The sequence below is a fragment of the Lynx rufus genome, unplaced genomic scaffold (assembly GCF_022079265.1).
Source record: "Lynx rufus isolate CCGP_SWC_20201006 ecotype Redwood Valley unplaced genomic scaffold, mLynRuf1.p SCAF_3, whole genome shotgun sequence".
Classification (NCBI taxonomy): domain Eukaryota; kingdom Metazoa; phylum Chordata; class Mammalia; order Carnivora; family Felidae; genus Lynx; species Lynx rufus.
The window spans coordinates 85441189-85461750 of record NW_025814845.1 but is presented as its reverse complement, the minus strand read 5'-3'; the positions used below and the strand labels follow the sequence as shown (position 1 = coordinate 85461750).

The following is a 20562-nucleotide window of genomic DNA, read 5'->3' as shown; positions in this document are numbered from 1 at the left end:
AGAATTAAATTCCTTGCAGAAAGGTGCACAGAAAATAAGTGTTCATAGAGCTGGGTCTCCTTGCTATCAAAGCTGACACTTTCACCAAGGCTTGCAGCAAGATAGAGTGCTGTTAGAGAGAACATCTTTCATGATTTGAACAGCCAAGCAGTTTTACATCAAGGTTCAAATTCTTACCTGTTCATCTACCTCTTGAGAACTGTCAGCGTCAGTGCCGTTTGTTTCAAACTTTCCATATGTGCCACTAAGAGATGAGCTGCTATCACTTACACTACTTTCTGGGGTGCCTGTGACACTGTCACTAGCTGGCCGTGAGGACACAAAGAGGCTGATGTTATCAAAATCGTCATCACAGAACCTGTTCTCAGCATCCACCTTCTGCACTTTTGCAGGATTGTAGGGTTTTAAGAAGGAGGAATACACATATCCTTTTATAACTGGATAGGAAACAGAAAGAAAGAAAGAAAAAAACAAGGTCATTTGTGTACCCTCACCAAACATTTGTGTTTAGAGAAGCACAGAGTGGCCCGTGGGGAAATCTCCACCTGAAAAGAGGGGGTAGTTTTGTGCATTTTATGCAAAAAAAAACAAAAAACAAAAACCTTACTTCCTGTGTCAACGAGCCACCTGCTGGTACTCCCCAGTGGATCTTTCTGTTCCATCACAGCCACCAATTCCCCCCCTAGAAGATTGATGTCATATTCTTGTGTAGCATTGCACTTCCGCTTTGCCTGGTAGAGTTCTTCTTTACTGTACGTGGACAGAAGTTTGGAGCGGTGAACATCGGTTTGACGTGGCACTTCAGGCTGGGAGAAGTAAGGAGAAATTTTGGTTTACATAGATGTATAATAAAATCCTCACTGAACTGGTAAATACTCCTTCTTTGGAGATTTTTTGTTAATGTTGAAGCCATCCACTGATTTGGGATTATTTCAACACTAAGGCATTGTTGGAATTATTGTGAAGCATCCGGCTGAGTTCTGCAGTGAAAAATTCTCCAGTTAGCACATGAGGGCAGTGTTGCAGAGAGGAAAGAAAATCCAACTGAGCATAAGGAGGCAGAGGTTCTAATCCCTCTTGGATAGAACAATTTTTAATTTTTTGCCATACTGTAGACAACCCCTTGTGTATTAAGCACTTGAAAAACACTATTTAATTAAGTAAATTGTATATGTGCATGTCTTTTTCTGGGAAACAATATCAGTAAATTAGGCAGGAGTCAAAAGGCCTAGACCCCTCCCAGCTCTGCCTCTAGTGATTTTGAGAAAGCTACTTTATCTTCAGTGCCTGGGATTCCTTATCTAGAAAAATGAAGAAGTTGGACTATATGATTTTGCTCTATAAAATTCTATTCATTCATTCAGGAGATATTTATATCTGTTGTCAGGCACCATTTTAGCATCTTGGAATACGTCATGTATAAAACAGGCAAAAATCTAGGACCTTACAGAACTCATAGTATAGAAAGTAGAAATAGACAAGAAATCCTAAATATAATAGGTAGGTAAGTTACAGGATACTAGGATGAGATAAGTGATATGAAAAATAATACACTGTGATTTGAACAAGGAAAAGAAGTGATAGTCATTGTCACGAACCCTACCAAACTCACCAGAATTTGCACAGGCTTCTTCTTTTCAAAACTAAGTTTCCTCTCAATAAAGGTGGCACTGTTGTCCTTTACAAAATTAAGATTTTGAATCTCTTCTAGTACTCGATTCTGAATTTCAGAGATGCTCGAGGCCAGCAGTGGTACCTATAGGTAGAAATGATATGGCATTCTTCTCAGACAACTATTTAACCATATTAGATATTGAATTTAGTAGAGTTGTGACAAGCAAAGAAAGTGTAAGATAGCTCCACAGCAAGAGATTGGGACAATGTTAGAAGATTTAGATAAAAATGGTCTAAATAAACTTTTTAAAAAAGAAGTCTAATTTAGTTTGCTGTCTCTGGAAACCTCACTAAAATGATAGGGATAGTTTTTTTAAAGGTTCAAGCCTAAATAAAAGAACACAAGAGAAATAAAAAACACAATGGAATTTTGGAAGAAGGGCTCAGGAATTGGTGGCAAGAGGGTCTTCCAATGTGGTAGGGTGGGATAGGGGGAAAGAGAAAGCAGCTAAAACAAGAAGCATTGGTCAAGAGCCTGTGGCAGCTTTAAAGCAAATCAGCAAATTCTTTGACATGCCTCTCCTCAGGAAGTGGAGTGGAGTCCATGCCCTCTCCCCTCAAAAGTGGGTGGGTTTTTTTAATTGCCTCCATGAACAGAATGGAAATGAATGGAACGACAGAAGTGATGCTATCTGACTTTCAAGATTAGGCTAAAAAAGACTGTATAGCCTCTGCTGGTTTCTTTTGTGACACTCACTCTGGGAGACTTAATATTAACCATGGAAGAAGGCCAGTTGCACTGTGGCCGCCATATCAAAAGACCGTGTTGAAAGATCGGAGCAGGGTGAGAGGTCTATGGAGCCCCAACTGTCCTAGTCGCCAACTGTTTGAGTCTTCTGTCATCACCCCATCTCCCACCTCAGACATGGGCCTGAGGAAGTCTTCGAGATGACTCTAGCCCCAGCTATTATCAGACTACAACCTTATAAGGGACACTGAGAATGACTTCCTTGAGCCCAGTGAACCTCCAGAACCATGAGAGACTATAGTAATAAATGACTATTGGTTGTTACATGCTGCCATATTTGGTGTAATTTGTTACGCAGCTATAGGCAACTGGAATCATCCAAATATCCTTCCATAGGAACAGGTTAATACACAAAGCTATACATACCATATGATTCCATTTTCATGAAATACAAACCAGGCATAACAGTCTAAGATATATATGTAAGAAAAATGGTTACCTTTGAGGGACTGTAGCCAAGGAGTGGTCATGAGTGGCTCTTAAGGGGAACTGGAAAGGGCTAATGTCTACATTTTGATGGTGGTTACACAGATGTATGTATTTGCAAATATTCATTGAGATGGGCACTTCAGACTGATGCACTTTACCATACATAAGTTATACTTCAATTTAAAAAGTTTAAAATAAGGAAATGATCAAGGAAATGCAAATCAAAACCATAATGAGATATCACTTCACACCCACTGGGATGGCTATAAAAAAAAAAACAAAAAACTAAGGACAGGTAGATGTAAGGAATGGGAACCTCAGTTATCACTGTTGCGAATGTAAAATAGTGCGGCCACTTGGGAAAAGTCTGGCAGTTCTTGAAAAGGTTAAACACAAGAGTTAGCATATGATCCAGCAATTCTACTCCTAGATATGTACCCAAAAGAAATGAAAACATACATCCACTAACATACATTCACTAAGATCTCAAATGTTCATAGCAGCAGTATTCATAGTTGGCCAAAAGTGGAAATAACCCAAATGTCCATCCACTGGTGATGGATAAATAAAATGTGGCATATCTCTACAATGAAATATTATTTGTCAATAAAAAGAATTAAGTACCGAAACATGCCACAACATGGATGAAACTTGAAAACATTATGCTAAGTGAAAGAAGCCAGTCACAAAAAAACACATTTCATAGAATTCTATTTATATGAAATGTCCAGAATAGGTAAATCTATAGAGACAGAAAATAGATTGGTGATTGCCTAGGGCTGGGAGGTTGGGCAGAAATGTGGATTCACTGCTAATGGCACAGGGTTTATTTTGGGGGTGATGATGATGTTATAAAATTGATTGTGGTGATGGCTGCACAACTCTTGTGAAAATACTAAAAACTGTGGAATCGCATACTTTAAATGGGTGGAATATATGGTATGTGAATGATATCTCAATAAAGTTGTTATCCAGAAAATAGGGGATTGGTTGTACACTATTGTATAGCTATGCAGTAGACTAGTATGAAGCTATAGAAGAGAAGAGAAAGCTCTCTGTGTACTGACATGGATGCATCCTCAGAAGGTTAAATTGCAGAATGCTGCCATAATTTCCTAGTTTTATATAGGGAAAATATATACAGAAAAATATATACATATTTGCACTTCTAATGGCATGAAGAAACCATAAACGGATAAATTAGTAACAGCGGGGGTGGAGTAGGGGATGAGTCATTAGGGGACAGGAGTCTATGTGAAGCTGCTTATACATTTTTATGTAGTTTTGCCTTTTGAACCATATAAGTATAGCACCTGTTTATTCACCTTAATTTAATTCAAAGGATAAGCTAAAAGTTAATTAAATACACAGTGAAAAATAAAGTCAGGACAATTAATTTTCCTCCAAATGTTGCCCATTAAATATCTACCCAGCTGAATGAGAACTAATTGAAATGAGGGGCAAAGAAACCACACTGATTTTTTTAAGTTGATATTAGGTTGTAAATATCTTTCTTCTCCGTCAGGGAAATAGTCATAAAATCATATCCTAATGGAAAGCTAAATTACACACACACGCGTGCACACACACACACACACACACACACACACACCCTAGGCCTTTTTTTTTTCCATAGAGGAAAACAGAAGCAAAAGTGACTGGTTTGACAGTTACCCTATTTCTGTCATTACATTGAGATGGCCTTCTTTTAGGATCCATATCTTACACAGTCATGGTTAGCATTGAAGAACTGTTGAATAGGAAGAGAATACAAAATAAATATTGATAAACTTCAGCAAAACATCAAGCAGGTGGAGCTACCCTGGCTTCACTGATGAGTGGAACAAAGCTAAAAGGTGTTTGGTATTCAAAGAGGAACCTACAAAAAGAAATACACGTGTGCAGGTCACAACAAACCTGAACTAGGAAATTTTCCTATGGAGGAAAGAGAAAGAAATAGACTATATGACTGGCTTCAGTTAAAATACAGCCCCTGCCCCAGGCACACACATGCACCACACACATACCCACTGTGAACAGGGCCACTTGACATAGCTGTGGGTTTCTTTTCTTTTCTTTCTTTTTTTTTTTTTTTTTAATGTTTATCCATTTTTGAGAGGGGCGGGACACAAAGTCCAAAGCAGGCTCCAGGCTATGAGCTGACAGCACAGAGCCCAATGAGGGGCTCGAACTCATGAACCCTGAGATCATGACCTGAGCCAAAGTCAGGCACTTAACCGACTGAGCCACCTAGGCACCCCTTCATGGCTGTGGTTTCTAGTAGATCTCGCAGGCCAGGGTAGCAGGAGCTGGTACTGAGCTTACCGGTGCCACCGTGGAATAAACCTGCTGAGCCACAAGTGTCAGGTCCCCAAGGAGAGTGACGAAGCTACACAGACAGTTCCACAGAATCTTCCGGGCAGCCTGGTTGAACACCTGGAGCTCCTCCACAAGCTGGGCATTGAGGGCCTCATACTCCTTTTTGGCCAAGTCTGACTCATCTCCTGCTGCCCGTCGTAGGTTGCTGTTGCAGTCCAGCAATTTGTCATAGCGCTTTTGGATGAGCTTCTGAGGCCCGGGGAACAAGGACAGCAGGGCTGACAGGGGCATCAGGACAAGCCTCTGTAAATGGGCTGCCTGCCAAAAGAGAAAAACAATGCTGTCCCAGAGTAAGCAACAACAAGTACATGTCCTGCACTATCACCAGTAGGCTTATGTCCTCCCTGAAGGAGCACAAAGAAAGGCAGGAAAGTATCGAGCCAAGTTAAGAGAGGATGTGATCTTTTTTTCTGTCTAGCTAAACCCGCTCAAGGAATTAAAAGAGGGACTCTAGGAGGAGGAATAGAGGAATACAAAAATTAAAGCCTGCACACCCAAAATACACTCAACCTTTCCCTCTACAGCCACTAGTTTTGTCATTGGTGTCATCTCCTTCAACTCTTTCTCTTCCCTTTCTTTCTAATCCCAGAGCCAAACAGCGCTACTCCAGCCCATGGGGTGGGAAGCAAACTCTAGTCTTTGACCCCTAAGACTGCAAATGACTCACCATATCATTTCCTTCCTTTGCAGGCAACAAAAGGAAGATAGTCTTAGAAGAGACTATATACTGTTCCTCCCACATCCGTCTCAATTCCTTGGCTACCCTGGTAACTCATTGTGGGTAGTGGAATTGTATTCCCTATATAGATAAGTACCTCCTTATTATAGGTATTTTGCTCCTGTGATAGAAATGACAACAGAATTACTGCTTTCTCTTTAAATACATTAAAAGACTAAACTGATGCTGGTTTTGTTTCGTTTCTTAAATTGTTACATTATTAGGTCTGAGTCATTGAAAATGAACTTCATGGGGCACCTGGTTCGTTCAGCAGGTTAAGCGTCCAACTCTGGATTTTGGCTTAGGTCATAATCTCACAGTTCGTGAGATCAAGCCCCGTGTCGGGCTCTGTGCTGACAGCGTGGAGCCTGCTTGGGATTCTCTCTCTCCCTCTCTCTCTGCTCCTCCCCCTGCTCTCTCTCCCTCTTCTTCTGTCAAATAAATAAATAAAAAAGAATTAAAAGAAAAGGAAAATGAACTTCATATTAGCCCCCAACCCCATGCCAGCTCCTGGGCACCCTGAATTTAATTTCTGATACTTCTCTTTCCTCCCCCTCTCTTCTGAAGTGCAAATAGTATCCTATCTGCTGACTGCCAACTTTACCCTTTATCATATATGCTTGGGTTACATGATTATGTCATAGCAATTTGGAAGTAGGTTTCTCCTTTGTACCCTGAAAGATGTCCTAGGGAATCAGCATCTGAGCAGTAAGCAGCCTCTGGTAACTTTGTCTGAACTCACGGGAAATCTACAGAGAGGGGAAACCAATCTCTTACTGGTACTAGCAATAGACTACACAGATTAAATTTGATGTCTAGTTTATAAGATAATCAATATACACCAGCAGACTATTTAATGAGTCCTTTGACTAAATGAAGAATCTGTTTACTGTTCTTGGATAAATTACTATATTTGTAACTTGACTGGATTCTACAGGTAATATAATTACAATATCACAACATAATTACTATATACATATCCTGTGGACCGTAGACATAAACTGATTCACCCAGACATAGGAATTATGGTTGGAACAAATAAGAATCAGATTTTCTTCTAATATTTTGTCCTATACAAAACATGTAGGCAAGTATTAGTTAAGGTTAGATAAAAACACGGCTCTGCCTTTAGATAGATTTTTGAGCTCTTATTAATATTTGTTTTTTTAAAAAGCTTAATATACTTTATTCATAAGTTAAAAAGTTACTTTTATAGTGATGTCTCTCGATTATTTTAATTTAGCCGAATTTATCATCTTGTGGTCTCATGCAAGGTGGAGAAGAACACTGCTCTTCTTTTATCAAATTCTGGACATTCTTGCTGAGGGAGAAGCTGTACACCCTGCTCTGACAGCTCAATAAATACTCATCTACTTAATACATTGGAATTAAGCTAAAGAGCAAACCCTTAAGGACTTTTCTAAAATGTATTCTCTGTAATTAAGCCCAGAAATTTATAAAGAACTAGCCACACTTTTTCCATTTCACATGCATCGGAAAAACTTCTCTCTTGCTCTCATATTTATCTCATCGATTGTCTTAATTCACATGTGATCCTGATTTTCCATTCCCCAGTGCCAGGAAAGAGAGATGCTTCTGAGTGTTTTTTTTTCCTGGGGGGTGGGGCTGCATCATCTCCTAGGATTTGGAACTACTATGTGAGGGTATTCACTGGATGACTCGGGGGCATTACTGAGATCTAGAGCCTGCTACACCAGAAATGCTAAACATCCCCCAACACGAGGGCCTCAGTGAAGAACTGTGTGACCCCAAATGCCAATAATGCCAACATAAAATGCCACTTTCAAGGACTTTCAAGATGATGCAGAAATCTATTATAGCTTCTATATAATACTTGAAATGCTACTATGCTATATTAATACCTATGGGACAAAAGATACTAAATTAAAATTTGTATTACTCAAACTAATTTACCAGACAAATATTTTCTTGGCCTTAGCATGTTTTTATGATGCTCTAGCTATGTTTTATAATTCTTTATATTTTAAAGAACTCATAAAAAGCACATATTTTACTGCAGAACAGAAGTTGTATGACTCAAAGGTAAAATCCCTTTCTCAATAAGGCTTTACTTTACAATATATACTGTGTTAATAAAAGTCACATCTTCAGAGAGTATCATTGCTCCTCCTGAAAAGACTGTGGACTTTTCCAGAGACTCCTTTAAGAAAATCACAGCTTTCTGGGATGTCTGGGTGACTCATTGGTTAAGCGTCGGGCTTTGGATTTCGGCTTTGGCCATATCTCACGGTTCATGAGTTCAAGCCCCATGTCGGGCTCTGCACTGACCGTGCAGAACCTGCTTGGGATTCCCTGTCTCCCTCCCTCTCTGCCCTTCCCCTATTCACACTCCCTCTCTCTCTCTGCTCTTTCTCTCAAAATAAATAAATAAATAAATAAATAAATAAATAAATAAATAATTAAAAAAAAAAGAAAATCACAGTGTTCCAACTTAATAAATTGATGACCTATCACATGCAGGCTTAAACTAAATGTTGACTTTAACATTTATTTATTTTTGAGAGACAGAGTGAGACAGAGCACAAACAGGGGAGGAGGGGCAGAGAGAGAAGGAGCCACAGAATCCGAAGCAGGCTCCAGGCTCTGAGCAAGTGTTCAGCACAGAGCCCTACACGGGGCTCAAACCCACGAACTGTGAGATCATGACCTGAGCCAAAGTCGGTCACCCAACCAACTGAGCCACCCAGGCGCCCCTAAATGTTGACTTTAAAAGCGACACAGACACTGACTACTCTTAGAAATACAGTCTGGGACGCTCTTAAATTTTGATTATAGTAAAATCTTCACTAATCCACTTTAAAATAGTTAATAATAATAATAATAATACCCTCCTATTTAAATCTATTAATTTTGACATTAGTGTTTGCTTTAGTGCATGTTTTTTCTAACTCTAGCAAAACAAATAAAAAGCAACTTTTCTTTTAACCCTACTTTCTAATTTATCTGTGAATATAAATAACTTACAAAGTCACCACAGGGTTGTGGGGCGTTACTCGGGGTCTCTGAATGGCTCCTCTCCTCCTTATCTCTGTTGCAAGAGATGTCCTGGAGCTCCATTACACTCTGCAGCGCTAAGGGCATGGCATCCTGGAACCCAAGAACAAAGTCACAAAATGGGCAAAGTTCTGAAGTTCAGTACATTTAAATGTGCCGCAAGTGTGCACTTCATCATTATAACCCTCCGTTACCACTGAGGGATACACAGAAAAAAAAGGAAGGAAAAATTTCATGAATGCTCTGTACGATGAATGAGACTACTTGTAACAATCTATTTTCTTACTTTCCCTCTGTCACTTCCTCATACTGCTCTGTATGACACCTTCTTTCTTAAGGGGACTCCATCTTAAGTTCCCTCATTGGCCATTATTCAGCATTCAGTTCTTACAGATCCCTTATTTTAGAAGTCACTTCTCTTTGATTTATGTCTTCAGCTTTCTTTAGAAAATGTAATGCTGTCTTTAAAAGAAGATGTTCATGTTTTGGTTGAATCAGCTAGTGGAAACAGAAGACTTTCCTGTAGATGTTCCCAAGATACATTTACTTCATGAAATGTATAAGAAGGACAGGTTCCCAGTGTTCTCTGGCTGTTATAATTAAGGTTTAGTTTTCTTTTCACATAAAGCAGAGCTTTAGGAAGAGATTAGCAAAACTGGTGGTAAAATCAGGCTTTGTGTCAGTTAATAAATGAGAAAAGATTGTGGCTTGTTGGTTACTTAACATAGAACCTGTCTCCAAATCATAATGCCTGTTAACATAATCCTCTGTTGGTATGATAATTTATCTAGCTTCCAAAAATAGATATCCAAGATCAAAACTGGGAAATGGGAAGGGCGTCATTTGTTAACTGAGTTACATGTAATTCTACTAGCTGTCTATGTCTCAAAGTCATGACCATTATCAAGATGTTGAGGACACTATGTCTTCTTTATGAGATCAATTCTTTCTCTACTGAATATAATTATACTGCACTTCAATGGGTTTGGTTAAGTCAGTGATTCTCAACAAGGGCAGGAAAACCTCCTGAGGGACTGGAAATTTGCGGGGGGGGGGGTATTTTTGTCTTCTACTATGGTTGTGTGGGAGCATTTGCATATTGTAGTTCTTAGTATTTTGTTAGAGTTTATTTTCTTTTACATAAACCTACCTACCTTGGGTTGAATTACTGGTGAATTTCATTCAGAACTGTAAAGGGGGCATTATGAAACACTAGTTATAAAATAAATAGAGGTGCTCAGTTCATCCAGAGTTGTGTGATCACATGTCCTTTCTTAAGTTGGCTTCTCAGAAGGTTACAGCTAAATTTGAGACCCAGTTTCTGTGGTTTTTATATGGCCTTTATGTTATGTACTTTTCGCTCTGTAACTTCTCTAATTTCATTTTATGCCTCCTCTTTGATTTACTTTTTTCTTTCAGTCCTACTTTTAAATTTGCAAATATGTGTTCTAGGTACTAGAAAGGGATGTGTTAGTATAATACAACAAATAAAGAAAATTTCTGCTAAATTCATTTTGCATTAATGAATTCATCTCAATTGTGAGGAAAGCATGCTGATGGCCCAGCACCATGTGGTCAAGCGTCATGTGAACACATGTTCCACAACATGGCGACTTCGATTGGGAGAAGAAATGGGGCAGGTAAGGGAACAAAGAGCAAAATCTAAATGTTTCTACTGGCTTCCCTCACCTGCAGTTGGCAGCCTCCCAAATCTGATACAATGAATTTTATCATATAAATTCGATCATATAAACAAATGAACATTCATATTTACTCTTTGTAATAACCATGGACATTAAGATCTTCTTGTAGAAACTTCAAAAACAGTTGTCTCACCTACCTGTATGTGTTGAAGACAGAGCGAAATGTTCTTCACACAATGCCTCACCGTCTTTTCCAAAGATCTAAATAGCTTTTCTTCCCTATTAAAGGTATTGTCTTTTACCTAAAATAGAGATGAAATTATTTCTATAACTCAAACAAATCTGGTGTTTTGAAAAAATAGCATGGACTGTATTAGCCTAGCACATGATAAAAAAAACCAAAAACTCCTTGTTGAGATGAAAACCGTTCATGTCATGCTGACCGTCTCAGCACGGCACTTGCTGTGTACCAGCACACAGCATGACTGATGTTCAATTAGTGGAGCAAAGTCACATGGTGAGGTTAATCTGCTCTCAGCTTTCACATAGCTTCTTCATCTATGCGATGGTAGCTGTAGGAGGTAAAACTTTTCTCTGCAGTTTTTAATGGCATATATTATGTATGTACTTAAATTATGCTACATTTGTGTGTTCGTAAAATAATTAATAGACAAGGCATTTGGAGTTACCTATAAATAAGGGTAGAACCTGAGAAGAAACATGGGGGAAGGGAAGCAGGGGTGGGGGGATGAGGAGTGGGGGTGGTTAGGGTTAAAACCTTGTGAAACAAAGACCCTTGTCTATAGTCAGGGGCATTCACTTTCGAATGCCCCCTCTCTGTAAAGAGAGCTTTCATACTATTCTTATTTTCTCATACTCTAACAAACTTTTGCCTGCTGCTCATTTTATTCTGCATCCACCTCTTTATTCTTCGAAGCGGCAAGACAGGGAATCCAGATATTAAGGTAAAAAATCCCACAACAGTAGTAACCATAGCTGTTCTCTGTTCATAGGTTTGTTGATTTAAGATGGTTGACCTTAGAACTATGTGTATAGAAAATGGTTTCATTTTTATTTTATTTTTAAACCCCTTAATATTATTTATCTAGAAAGCTTTTGATTAAATGGGCAGTTCTTTGTAATTCACACAACATTCAGTACCCCCTAGCTTAGGATCTCTATGCTCTAACCCCATTTGATGTAAAGAACAATATGCCAGGGCAGATTATTTTAAATGCAATTTTCAAGGACCCATTGCCAGCTATTTTATTTTGTGTATCTTGGCTGGGATCCAGATGATTCAAAAATAAGAGATTCCAAGGATCACAGTATGAGAAATATTGCCCAGTTTTATGTTCCTATACCCAAGCCTTTTTCATGCTACTTTATTTTGCTGGAATATGCTGCTGTCCTTTTTTTGCCTTGCAGAATTCTGTTTAATTTTCTTAAGGACTCAACTGTCACCCCTTCTGTGAATCCCCCCTTGAATTCCTATTCTTTCCACTGTAGAAAATTAATTGCTCCCCCATGTGCTCTCACAGCTCTAGTTAATTATTTAAGTGATTCTCTCCACTGATGAATTACAAGCATTTGAGATTAAGTATTTTTTCTTAATAATAATAATAATAATAATAACAGCTAACATTTATTAAACACCATATTCCAGACACTGTGCTTAAAACCTGTCTTCCATTTTTCTCATTTTAATTCTTATATAACTCAATGGCCTAGGTGCCACTATTAATCCCATTTTAGAGATAAAGAAATAGAAGCTTGAGAGGTGTGGCAGATATAGTTGATGTTCCCTGTCGTCCTTTTGCTGATAGGATCTGCACCCTGGGTTAAGTGGGACATGTGGCTGCTCTTTCCAGGCTCCCTGCAGCTGGCTCTGCCCTTTGTAACTGGTTTGGGCAAATAGGATGTGAGCTAAAGGATGTGTTTCATTTATGAATTTTGGCCTTGTAACATTGTCCTTGAGACTTGACTGAAGACACAGCAGTGACCCAGCTTCAACCAAGCCAATGAAGACAGTATGTTTAGGGGAAGGCACAGCACAAACTGGGGATAACCGGGTTCCTAAAGAATTTTGTGCAGCAGAGCTCATCTGAATTCACATCTCAGGACTATGGTAAGAGAGAGAAATAAATGACTATCTGGCTTAAGCTACTTTGTTTTGGAATCTTTTTGTGTTAGAAGCTTGGCCTTTACCCTAAATAATATAGGAAGTTAAAGAAATGTACTCATGTTAATAAGTAGAGCCAGGATTCAAACCCAAGGAGTCTGAATGCAGAATTTCTTTGTATTCCCAATCTCTAACATAGTGTCTGGTACATAGTTCAATACATGTGTGATGAATTGAATGGAATCTTCCTCTTGGGTAATAGTTTTATACCCTAACTCCACCAAATATTTCACTTGAGCTGCTGACAAGTGCAAAATTGACTGATTTGAGATTTATCTCTTCTGCAGTTCAGCCTATGCAGCTGATTTTCTGATTAACAGTGAAATGCTTCATTGCTGACAGGACATCTTCTCAAAAGATTAAGGGGAAAATCTAATTAATATCCCTTCAGGCCACTTTACCTACAATTCACTTTTAGTTCACAATTGGAAAATATCAGAAGCTGATGATAAATATGTTAAAGAATGTAACTGCTTCTACAAAAACCTGCCCAGAATTAAACCTTCCTATTGTTCTTCAATAGAATTGTCTTAAGCCAGAAGCAGCATCTTAAAGACTAGGGGAGAATTGTGTGCATGACATTTACACATGCCTGTGGAGGCTACAGTCTCTTCTCAAACTGAATTCCCAGTCCGATTTTATTATTTTTGTTTTTAGTTCAGATGTCTTGATTTTCCTTTCCCTGACCTATGACCATACACCACGATGTCCCAAACTTCTCACATTATAGTTTCACATTAAGAGAGGGGCCTGGAGTGATTGTCTGCATGCAATGGACCCAGTGAGGCCCTAGGAGAACATGAAGAAAGTACTAGCATGAACGGTACATGCCACGGACTCCGAAAATATCCCTGTTGGCTATGAAATGGTAAAGTAGGTGCAGCCACACAGGAAAACAAAAACAAGGCTTGGAAGAAGTTGATTATATTGACAAGTCCTAGAGGGGAAGTCACTGCATGCCATGCAGGGCCACAGGACAATCACTAGGTTTCAGTCAGGTGGCAGAAAGGAGCAAGGGGAAAGTCAAGGCCAGAGCCTTTATTGTGGTTTCTGTGGGAAACCCTATAGAAACAGCTGGGTAAGGATAAACAGTTCAGGACTGACCAGTTTAGAGAATTCCCATGGGCTTTGGGCAATAGGGATGGTCTCTAGTTGCCTGATAGCTGGCCCTAGGATGATTTAAGGCAAAGGAATACAGGCTTACTGGGTGAGACATAGATAAGCAGGTGTTTGGAGCTATAGACTCAGGATTGGTTGGTCTGCATATGAAAGAAGTGATCCCAGCTGAGCCCTTTGCTATCCTTAAGAATGGATTAGCCCTGGGAGGAGCCTCTCTCGTGGCCAGCAGCTTTTCCAAGGCATTAAAAACATCATAAAATATAGAAAATAAAAGACCTGATTAATACACCATGCATAAAGGAGTTTATATCTACAGGAGAAGTAAGTCTGTACATTAAAAGGTAAATAATAAGACAAGGTAATTGTGAGAAATGAGATGATTCATTTCCCGAAATACCAAATAAAAGCTGTGCTGTCTAGTTAATAGGTTTACAACCTATTGGAGGTATGTGTGAACCCGTCCTTCCACAGTGGAGCCCCAAACCCTTAGATATTTCACTTCCTGGTTCTTCTTCCCCTGTCCATTTTCCAGGCTTATTTTTTGTGGGCTTTGCAATAAGCCTCTGCCAAAGAACTGAAGTCTCCGCATCACCTCAAGGAATGTACATTTGTTCCAATCAGACTGCTTTTTGGCTTAAAAGGGTGTAGGCGATGTCCGGGTAAGGCTGTAACCTTTGTAGTACTCAGCCAATGAGGAATCAGGGGATGGATTTGCATGCTAGGAAATAAATTGCCTACCGTAACTGCCCGGAGTGTGCCTGTCCATCAGACACCCACTCTTGCAAGAACATTGATTAAAGCCTCGCTTCACTGTGCTCTGAGTCTCTGCGTCCCTCTTTGATTGGGTCAGTGGGCTTATTTCTCACAATAATGATATAAAATAATGATGATGATGATAATGATGATGATCATGATCATGACAGCTAATATATATTGAGTGCTTACCCACTGTGTTAGGTATTTTCTTCATGAGCATCACCTCATTTAATCCGTACAACCACTCCATGAGTTAGGTCCTACTATAATCTGTATGAATGCTTTGAATTTAAGTTATGTGCCCAAAGGCAAATATTTATTAAGTGGAAGAGGTGAGGTTCAAAGCCAGATCTGGATGACTTTGCTCTTAATTTCTGCCCTGTGCTGACTCCTGCAAATATTTATGGTGCCAAGATTGGAAACACTCAGTAAGCTTTTTAGGCATTCAGAAGAAGAAGAGGGTCTTAGGATCAGAAAGCTGCAGACTTAACAGAAAAAGGAAAGACTCTGGCAGCTAGCAAGTGAAGTAGATAGGACAAGCCATCTAAAACCAATGCTGAACCATCATACGGTTGGTTGCCTCTAGTTCACACTAAAAACCTTAGAGATGTTAACATAATAAGGGTTGAAATCAGGCAAATGAGAAGGAATAAAAGTGCTATATGGTATTTTAAGAACTGCCCTGCCTACTTTTGGTTAGAACCCCACTGAATTATTATCTCCAGGCTGTGAACTTTCCATCTTGTGATTCTCAAAGTGTATTCCATTGGTCACTTATTTCGAGGTCATTTAGCTTCAAAACACCTGGAGTTTTTGTAAAACATACAGACTCCTAGGTTGTGCCTTCAACCAGATGGAACCCTGGTAGCTCCTCGGGTAATTGTTATGTACATTAAAGTCTGAGAGTCTTTGCTAGTCCATCCATTATTTGTTAGAAGTCAAGATGAAAGTGGTTCAAACCAGGCTAAGCAGCTGACACAGAACAATTATCCAGTAATTTAATGTGCATAGGAGTGGGGAGAGAGGAAGAGGATAAGTGTAGGGGAAAAAAAAATCATGTAAGGTGTGCACCTATACCCTTTTTTTAAAAAAATATATATATAAGTGAAATAAAGATAAGATGAAAGGAAGACTTTGCCTTGGGCGAGACTGCACTGGTTGATGGTGAGTGTCAGCACTTCTGGGACATCCTTGTTGAGCCCTGTCCTCACACCCTTATCTCTCCTTTCCTTCTTGAGTGGAAGGAAGCACCACAGCACCCCCATTCGACTTCCTCCAAAAGAATAAGTGGGGCGCCTGGGTGGCTCAGTCAGTTGAGTGTCCGACTTCAGCTCAGGTCATGATCTCACGGTATGTGAGTTCGAGACCTGCATTGGGCTCTGTGCTGACAACTCAGAGCCTGGAGCCTACTTCGGATTCTGTGTCTCCCTCTCTCTCTGCCCTTCCCCCACTCATGCTCTGTCTTTCTCTGCCTCTCAAAAATAAAGAAACTTAATTAAAAAAAAAAAAGAGTTTTAAAAGAAGGAGAAAGAAAGGAACAGCATCAGGCAATTAGTTTGATTCTCTGTTCTAGAAACAACTCTGATAACAACCAAACAAAACCTTACACAAATATCAGCACTCATGCTCCCCAGGAGAATGTATGTGACCCCAAAAGAAAAGTTACCTGCGATTCTCCTCTGGTCAGAATCTTTAGATGATTTGTCACTCTTTTTGATTTCTTACTAATTGAATGAATATTTAGTTTAGACAATTTGTCTTTAAGTGATTCATCCTCATCATTCTTCTTGTATTTTAGAACTGAAATGGAAGAATGCAATCACGGATCTGAACACATGCAACATGGAAAGAGCGTGTTTCATCCAAAGTACATAAGATCAATATTTAAGATAGAAATCTCGATGATTTTTGACCCTCTGATGCAGATGCAATATGTTCCAGTGCTACTGCCCAGTCATAACCCCAGCTGCCCAACCTGCTGACCAGAAACTCAGCTGTCCAAGGGCTTGAGCACCTCAAAGCTCAAGGTGCATTTACCTCCCACATTAGAGAAATCCCTGAAAAGCTTTCTCTCTCCTCAAATAATACATTTATTATCTTCAGTCTCTAGGATGAAGCATCATGACCTAGGTAAGAAAACTGGATCCAACACAAGGAGACCTCAGACCCTAGAGTGGCTCTCCACTAACTGAGAGATTTGGGGTAAGTTGAGTCACCTCTCTGAGCTTTACTTTTTTATCTTTGAAGTAAATTTCATCTCTCATATTGTTCAAAATGTTAAATATTTCTTTTTGTTTTCTAAATGTTTATTGTTGAGAGAGAGAGAAAAAAATATTAGGTGGGGGAGGGGCAGAGGGGGGAACAGAGGATCCAAAGCGCGCCCTGTGCTGACAGCAGAGAGCATGATGCGGGGCTGGAGATCCTGACCTGAGCCAAAGTCAGATGCTTAACTGACTGAGCCACCCAGGTGCCCTAAGATGTTAAATATTTCTAACATTCAGGTTTGGTAAGAGATGGGCAATCTTAATACACTGTTGGTGAGGATTAAACTAATGCAGTTTTGTGGAGAACAATTTGGCAGAATCTTCTAAAAGTGTCGTCTATGATCAGAAAGTCATGCAGAGAATCTGTTTTCCATAGTCAAGCATACAAAGTTTTGTTTACTACAGCATTTTTTCCTAATAGCACAATGTTGGAAACAATCAAAAGGTTTATTCATAAAGGAATAGTTTAATAAATTATGACACACTCAGAAATAGAATACTAGAGAACCAGTAAAAAGAAGGCCAATATTAATTAGAAACGTGTCCATGATATTTACGTTTATGATCAAAATGTTCATGATAATTAAATTTAAAGACAAATCCCAGCAAACTGTAGTGCCATGCATGTTGCAGGAAAGAAGGAGAAGAAGGAGAAAGAAGAAAGAAAATAGGAGAAAAAAAAAACACATACAGGAGCACTTAATTGGTTTAGTCGGTTAAGCGTCCGACTTCAGCTCAGGCCATGATCTCACGGTTCGCGAGTTCAAGCCCTGCATCAGCCTCTGTGCTGACAGCTCAGAGCCAGGAGCCCCTTCAGATTCTGTACCTCCCTCTCTCTCTCTGCCCTTCCTCCACTCATGCTAGGTCTCTGTCTCTCAAAAATAAACAAACATTAAAAAAACTTTTTCTAAGGAAAATTAAATAAATTAAAATGTATTGTTCCCCTGAAAAAAAATAATAATTTATTCTTCTTTCTGAATTGCTTACTTTTATTATTAATCTTTTCTGTATTAAAATGTTTTTATTAATGATTTAATATCAGTAATTGTACATTCTAGATAGTAATCCTTTGCCTATGGACTGTCTTTTAATTTTCTTTATGGTGTCTCTTCCTCTACAACTTCCACTTTTTTATTCTGGGCCCTTCTTTATAATTTTAATTTATTAATATACATACATATTTTTTGAATAAAAATTAGAAAATAAAAACAATAAAAATAAATGAAGTTGTTGGAGCAGTTAGCTCCAAAGTCCTACCATTGCTTTAATGTTGAATTGAGCTTTATTTTATTTAATTTTTTTTAATGTCTATTTATTTTTGAGACAGAGGGAGACAGAGTGCGAGTGGGGGAGGGGCAGAGAGAGGGAGACATAGAATCTGAAACAGGCTCCAGGCTCGGGGCTCGAACCCATGAACCATGAGATCATGACCTGAGCCAAAGTCAGATGCTTAACCGATTGAGCCACCCAGGCGCTCCTTGAATTGAGCTTTAATGTTAGAAGCACAAAGCCATTTGTGAACTTATGGACACAAATTACACTATGAGAGGACCTACAATCTATCCCAATGTATTACTATATCCAGGATGATAGAAACCATATAACTGTGCCTCCTGTTCTGAAATCTACATTCCACTTCAGACACAAATTTTACATCTCAGCTAACAAATGCTTAGCAATAATTTGTTAATTTGAGAAAGAAATATACTTGTTCACTTCAGTGAAACAATTATTGCTACAAAATCTCCATTCCTAATGTGCCAGAACCAGATGAGCTCTATGTAGCAGCAGCTGGACCTGTTTCACCATCCGTTTCACCAAGCTCTAGATTCCCACGGCTCCAGCTACTTGGCCACGCCATCTCTACTTGCCACACATACCGCCAGTGACGGGAGGACGACACGCTATGGTTTCTTCAGGCCACAGTATGTCACCAGGCGTGCAGTGGGCAACAGAGGTTGAGTATAGGGCTGCTTAATTTTTTTTTTTTCAACGTTTATTTATTTTTGGGACAGAGAGAGACAGAGCATGAACGGGGGAGGGGCAGAGAGAGAGGGAGACACAGAATCGGAAACAGGCTCCAGGCTCTGAGCCATCAGCCCAGAGCCCGACGCGGGGCTCGAACTCCCGGACCGCGAGATCGTGACCTGGCTGAAGTCGGAAGCTTAACCGACTGCGCCACCCAGGCGCCCCAGGGCTGCTTAATTTTTAAAAATTTGTCTTTGTGTGTGTGTGTGTGTGTGTGTGTGCCTCATGATCTCCTGAACCCAGACAAAATCACACTCTTCTCCCTGGCCTCTAACTCTAGATATCAGATGACCATGATCATCACAACTGCTGTAACTACTTAGATATTCTGATTCTCAGAAGCAGAACACTCCAGTCACAGAAAACACTCAATTCATCATGTCTCCTCTTACCTAAATCTTTCCGTCTTTTAAGTTCATTGATGTTCACATTAATGTCTTTCACTGCAGTGAAGGCATCCCCGAGCGCCCTGAAGTCTGGGTGAGAGGGAGGGGTGGAGCCCTGGAGTTCACAGAGCAGTAGTGGGTATTTCATTACACGCTGGATTGGTTTGATCATCAAAGAGCCCATGTCCAGTAAGTTTGGCTTGCCTCTATAATAGAGATAAATAATATCAGTTTCACAGACATTTGTCTTATTAACTCCTTTTCATTTTTGTGATTTTTATCATTAATCCTGAAACTGTTTTTCTCCTTTATTTTTCCTCCATTTGGCTGCATACAATTTTATTTTTAAATGTTTATTTATTTTTTGAGAGAGAGAGAGAGAGAGAGAGGGAATGAGCAGGGGAGAGGCAGAGAGGATCCAAAGCAGGCTCTGCACTGATAGCAGAGAGCCTGATGTGGGGCTTAAACTCGTGAACTGTGAGATCATGACCTGAGCTGAAGTTGGACGCTTAACCAACTAAGCCACCCAGATGACCCTGTACACAATTTCTAAAAATAAAGCAAGAGCAGTGGATGACAGAAAGAAGCCAGACTGAAACATCCTACTACTAAAAACCTAAAAGAAAACACATGAGTATATCTGTCCACCAAAAAGGACTCAAAGCAGGATTTCCATCCATGTTCCACTTACCTTTTTTTTTTTTTAATGACAAGATTCATGATAATAGTGGGAAACAATTCAGAATTCCTTTTTTGGAAAGACAACCAAGAAAACTACATCTTCCTGGAGATATTTTTGTGATTATTAGCAAGGAAAATAAATTCATTATTTAAAACATGACTTGCCAAGTATAGACGAAAGAAATCATTGTCTTCTCTCTTCTACCAAATTGAATAGTTGAATTTATAATGTTTCAGAGGTTCTACCACAGTTCCCAGAAGACATTTCTAATAAATGCAACAGTTCTCTGAATATTATTAATGCCACCACTGTCACTAATCATTGCTATCACATGACTTTGCATGATTTTCCACATGGAATTCTTCTTAACCAACAGATCTTCAAATGGCTACATACAAGTGAGCACACATGACTGACTCTCTCTTTCGGAGTTCTGACATGAGAATAGAGTCATTCCAATTGGCCAAGCAGCTCACAGGAAGCAAAAAAGCTGAAAGCTTGGTCATGTCATTGCCCAA

At 39.4% G+C, this 20562-nt stretch overlaps 1 protein-coding gene across 1 annotated transcript in view; it reads right to left on the bottom strand.

Annotated features, from left to right (window-relative positions):
- Positions 1-20562, bottom strand: part of ARHGEF38 (Rho guanine nucleotide exchange factor 38) — a 139346-nt gene that overhangs the window by 13406 nt on the left and 105378 nt on the right. The window contains exons 6-13 of the mRNA XM_047091413.1: positions 19369-19568; positions 16351-16484; positions 10825-10929; positions 8955-9077; positions 5177-5488; positions 1613-1756; positions 608-806; positions 178-437 (exon numbers count right to left, since the gene is read on the bottom strand). Coding sequence (XP_046947369.1) covers positions 178-437; positions 608-806; positions 1613-1756; positions 5177-5488; positions 8955-9077; positions 10825-10929; positions 16351-16484; positions 19369-19568 — 1477 coding nt within the window. The remainder of the gene's footprint in view (positions 1-177; positions 438-607; positions 807-1612; positions 1757-5176; positions 5489-8954; positions 9078-10824; positions 10930-16350; positions 16485-19368; positions 19569-20562) is intronic.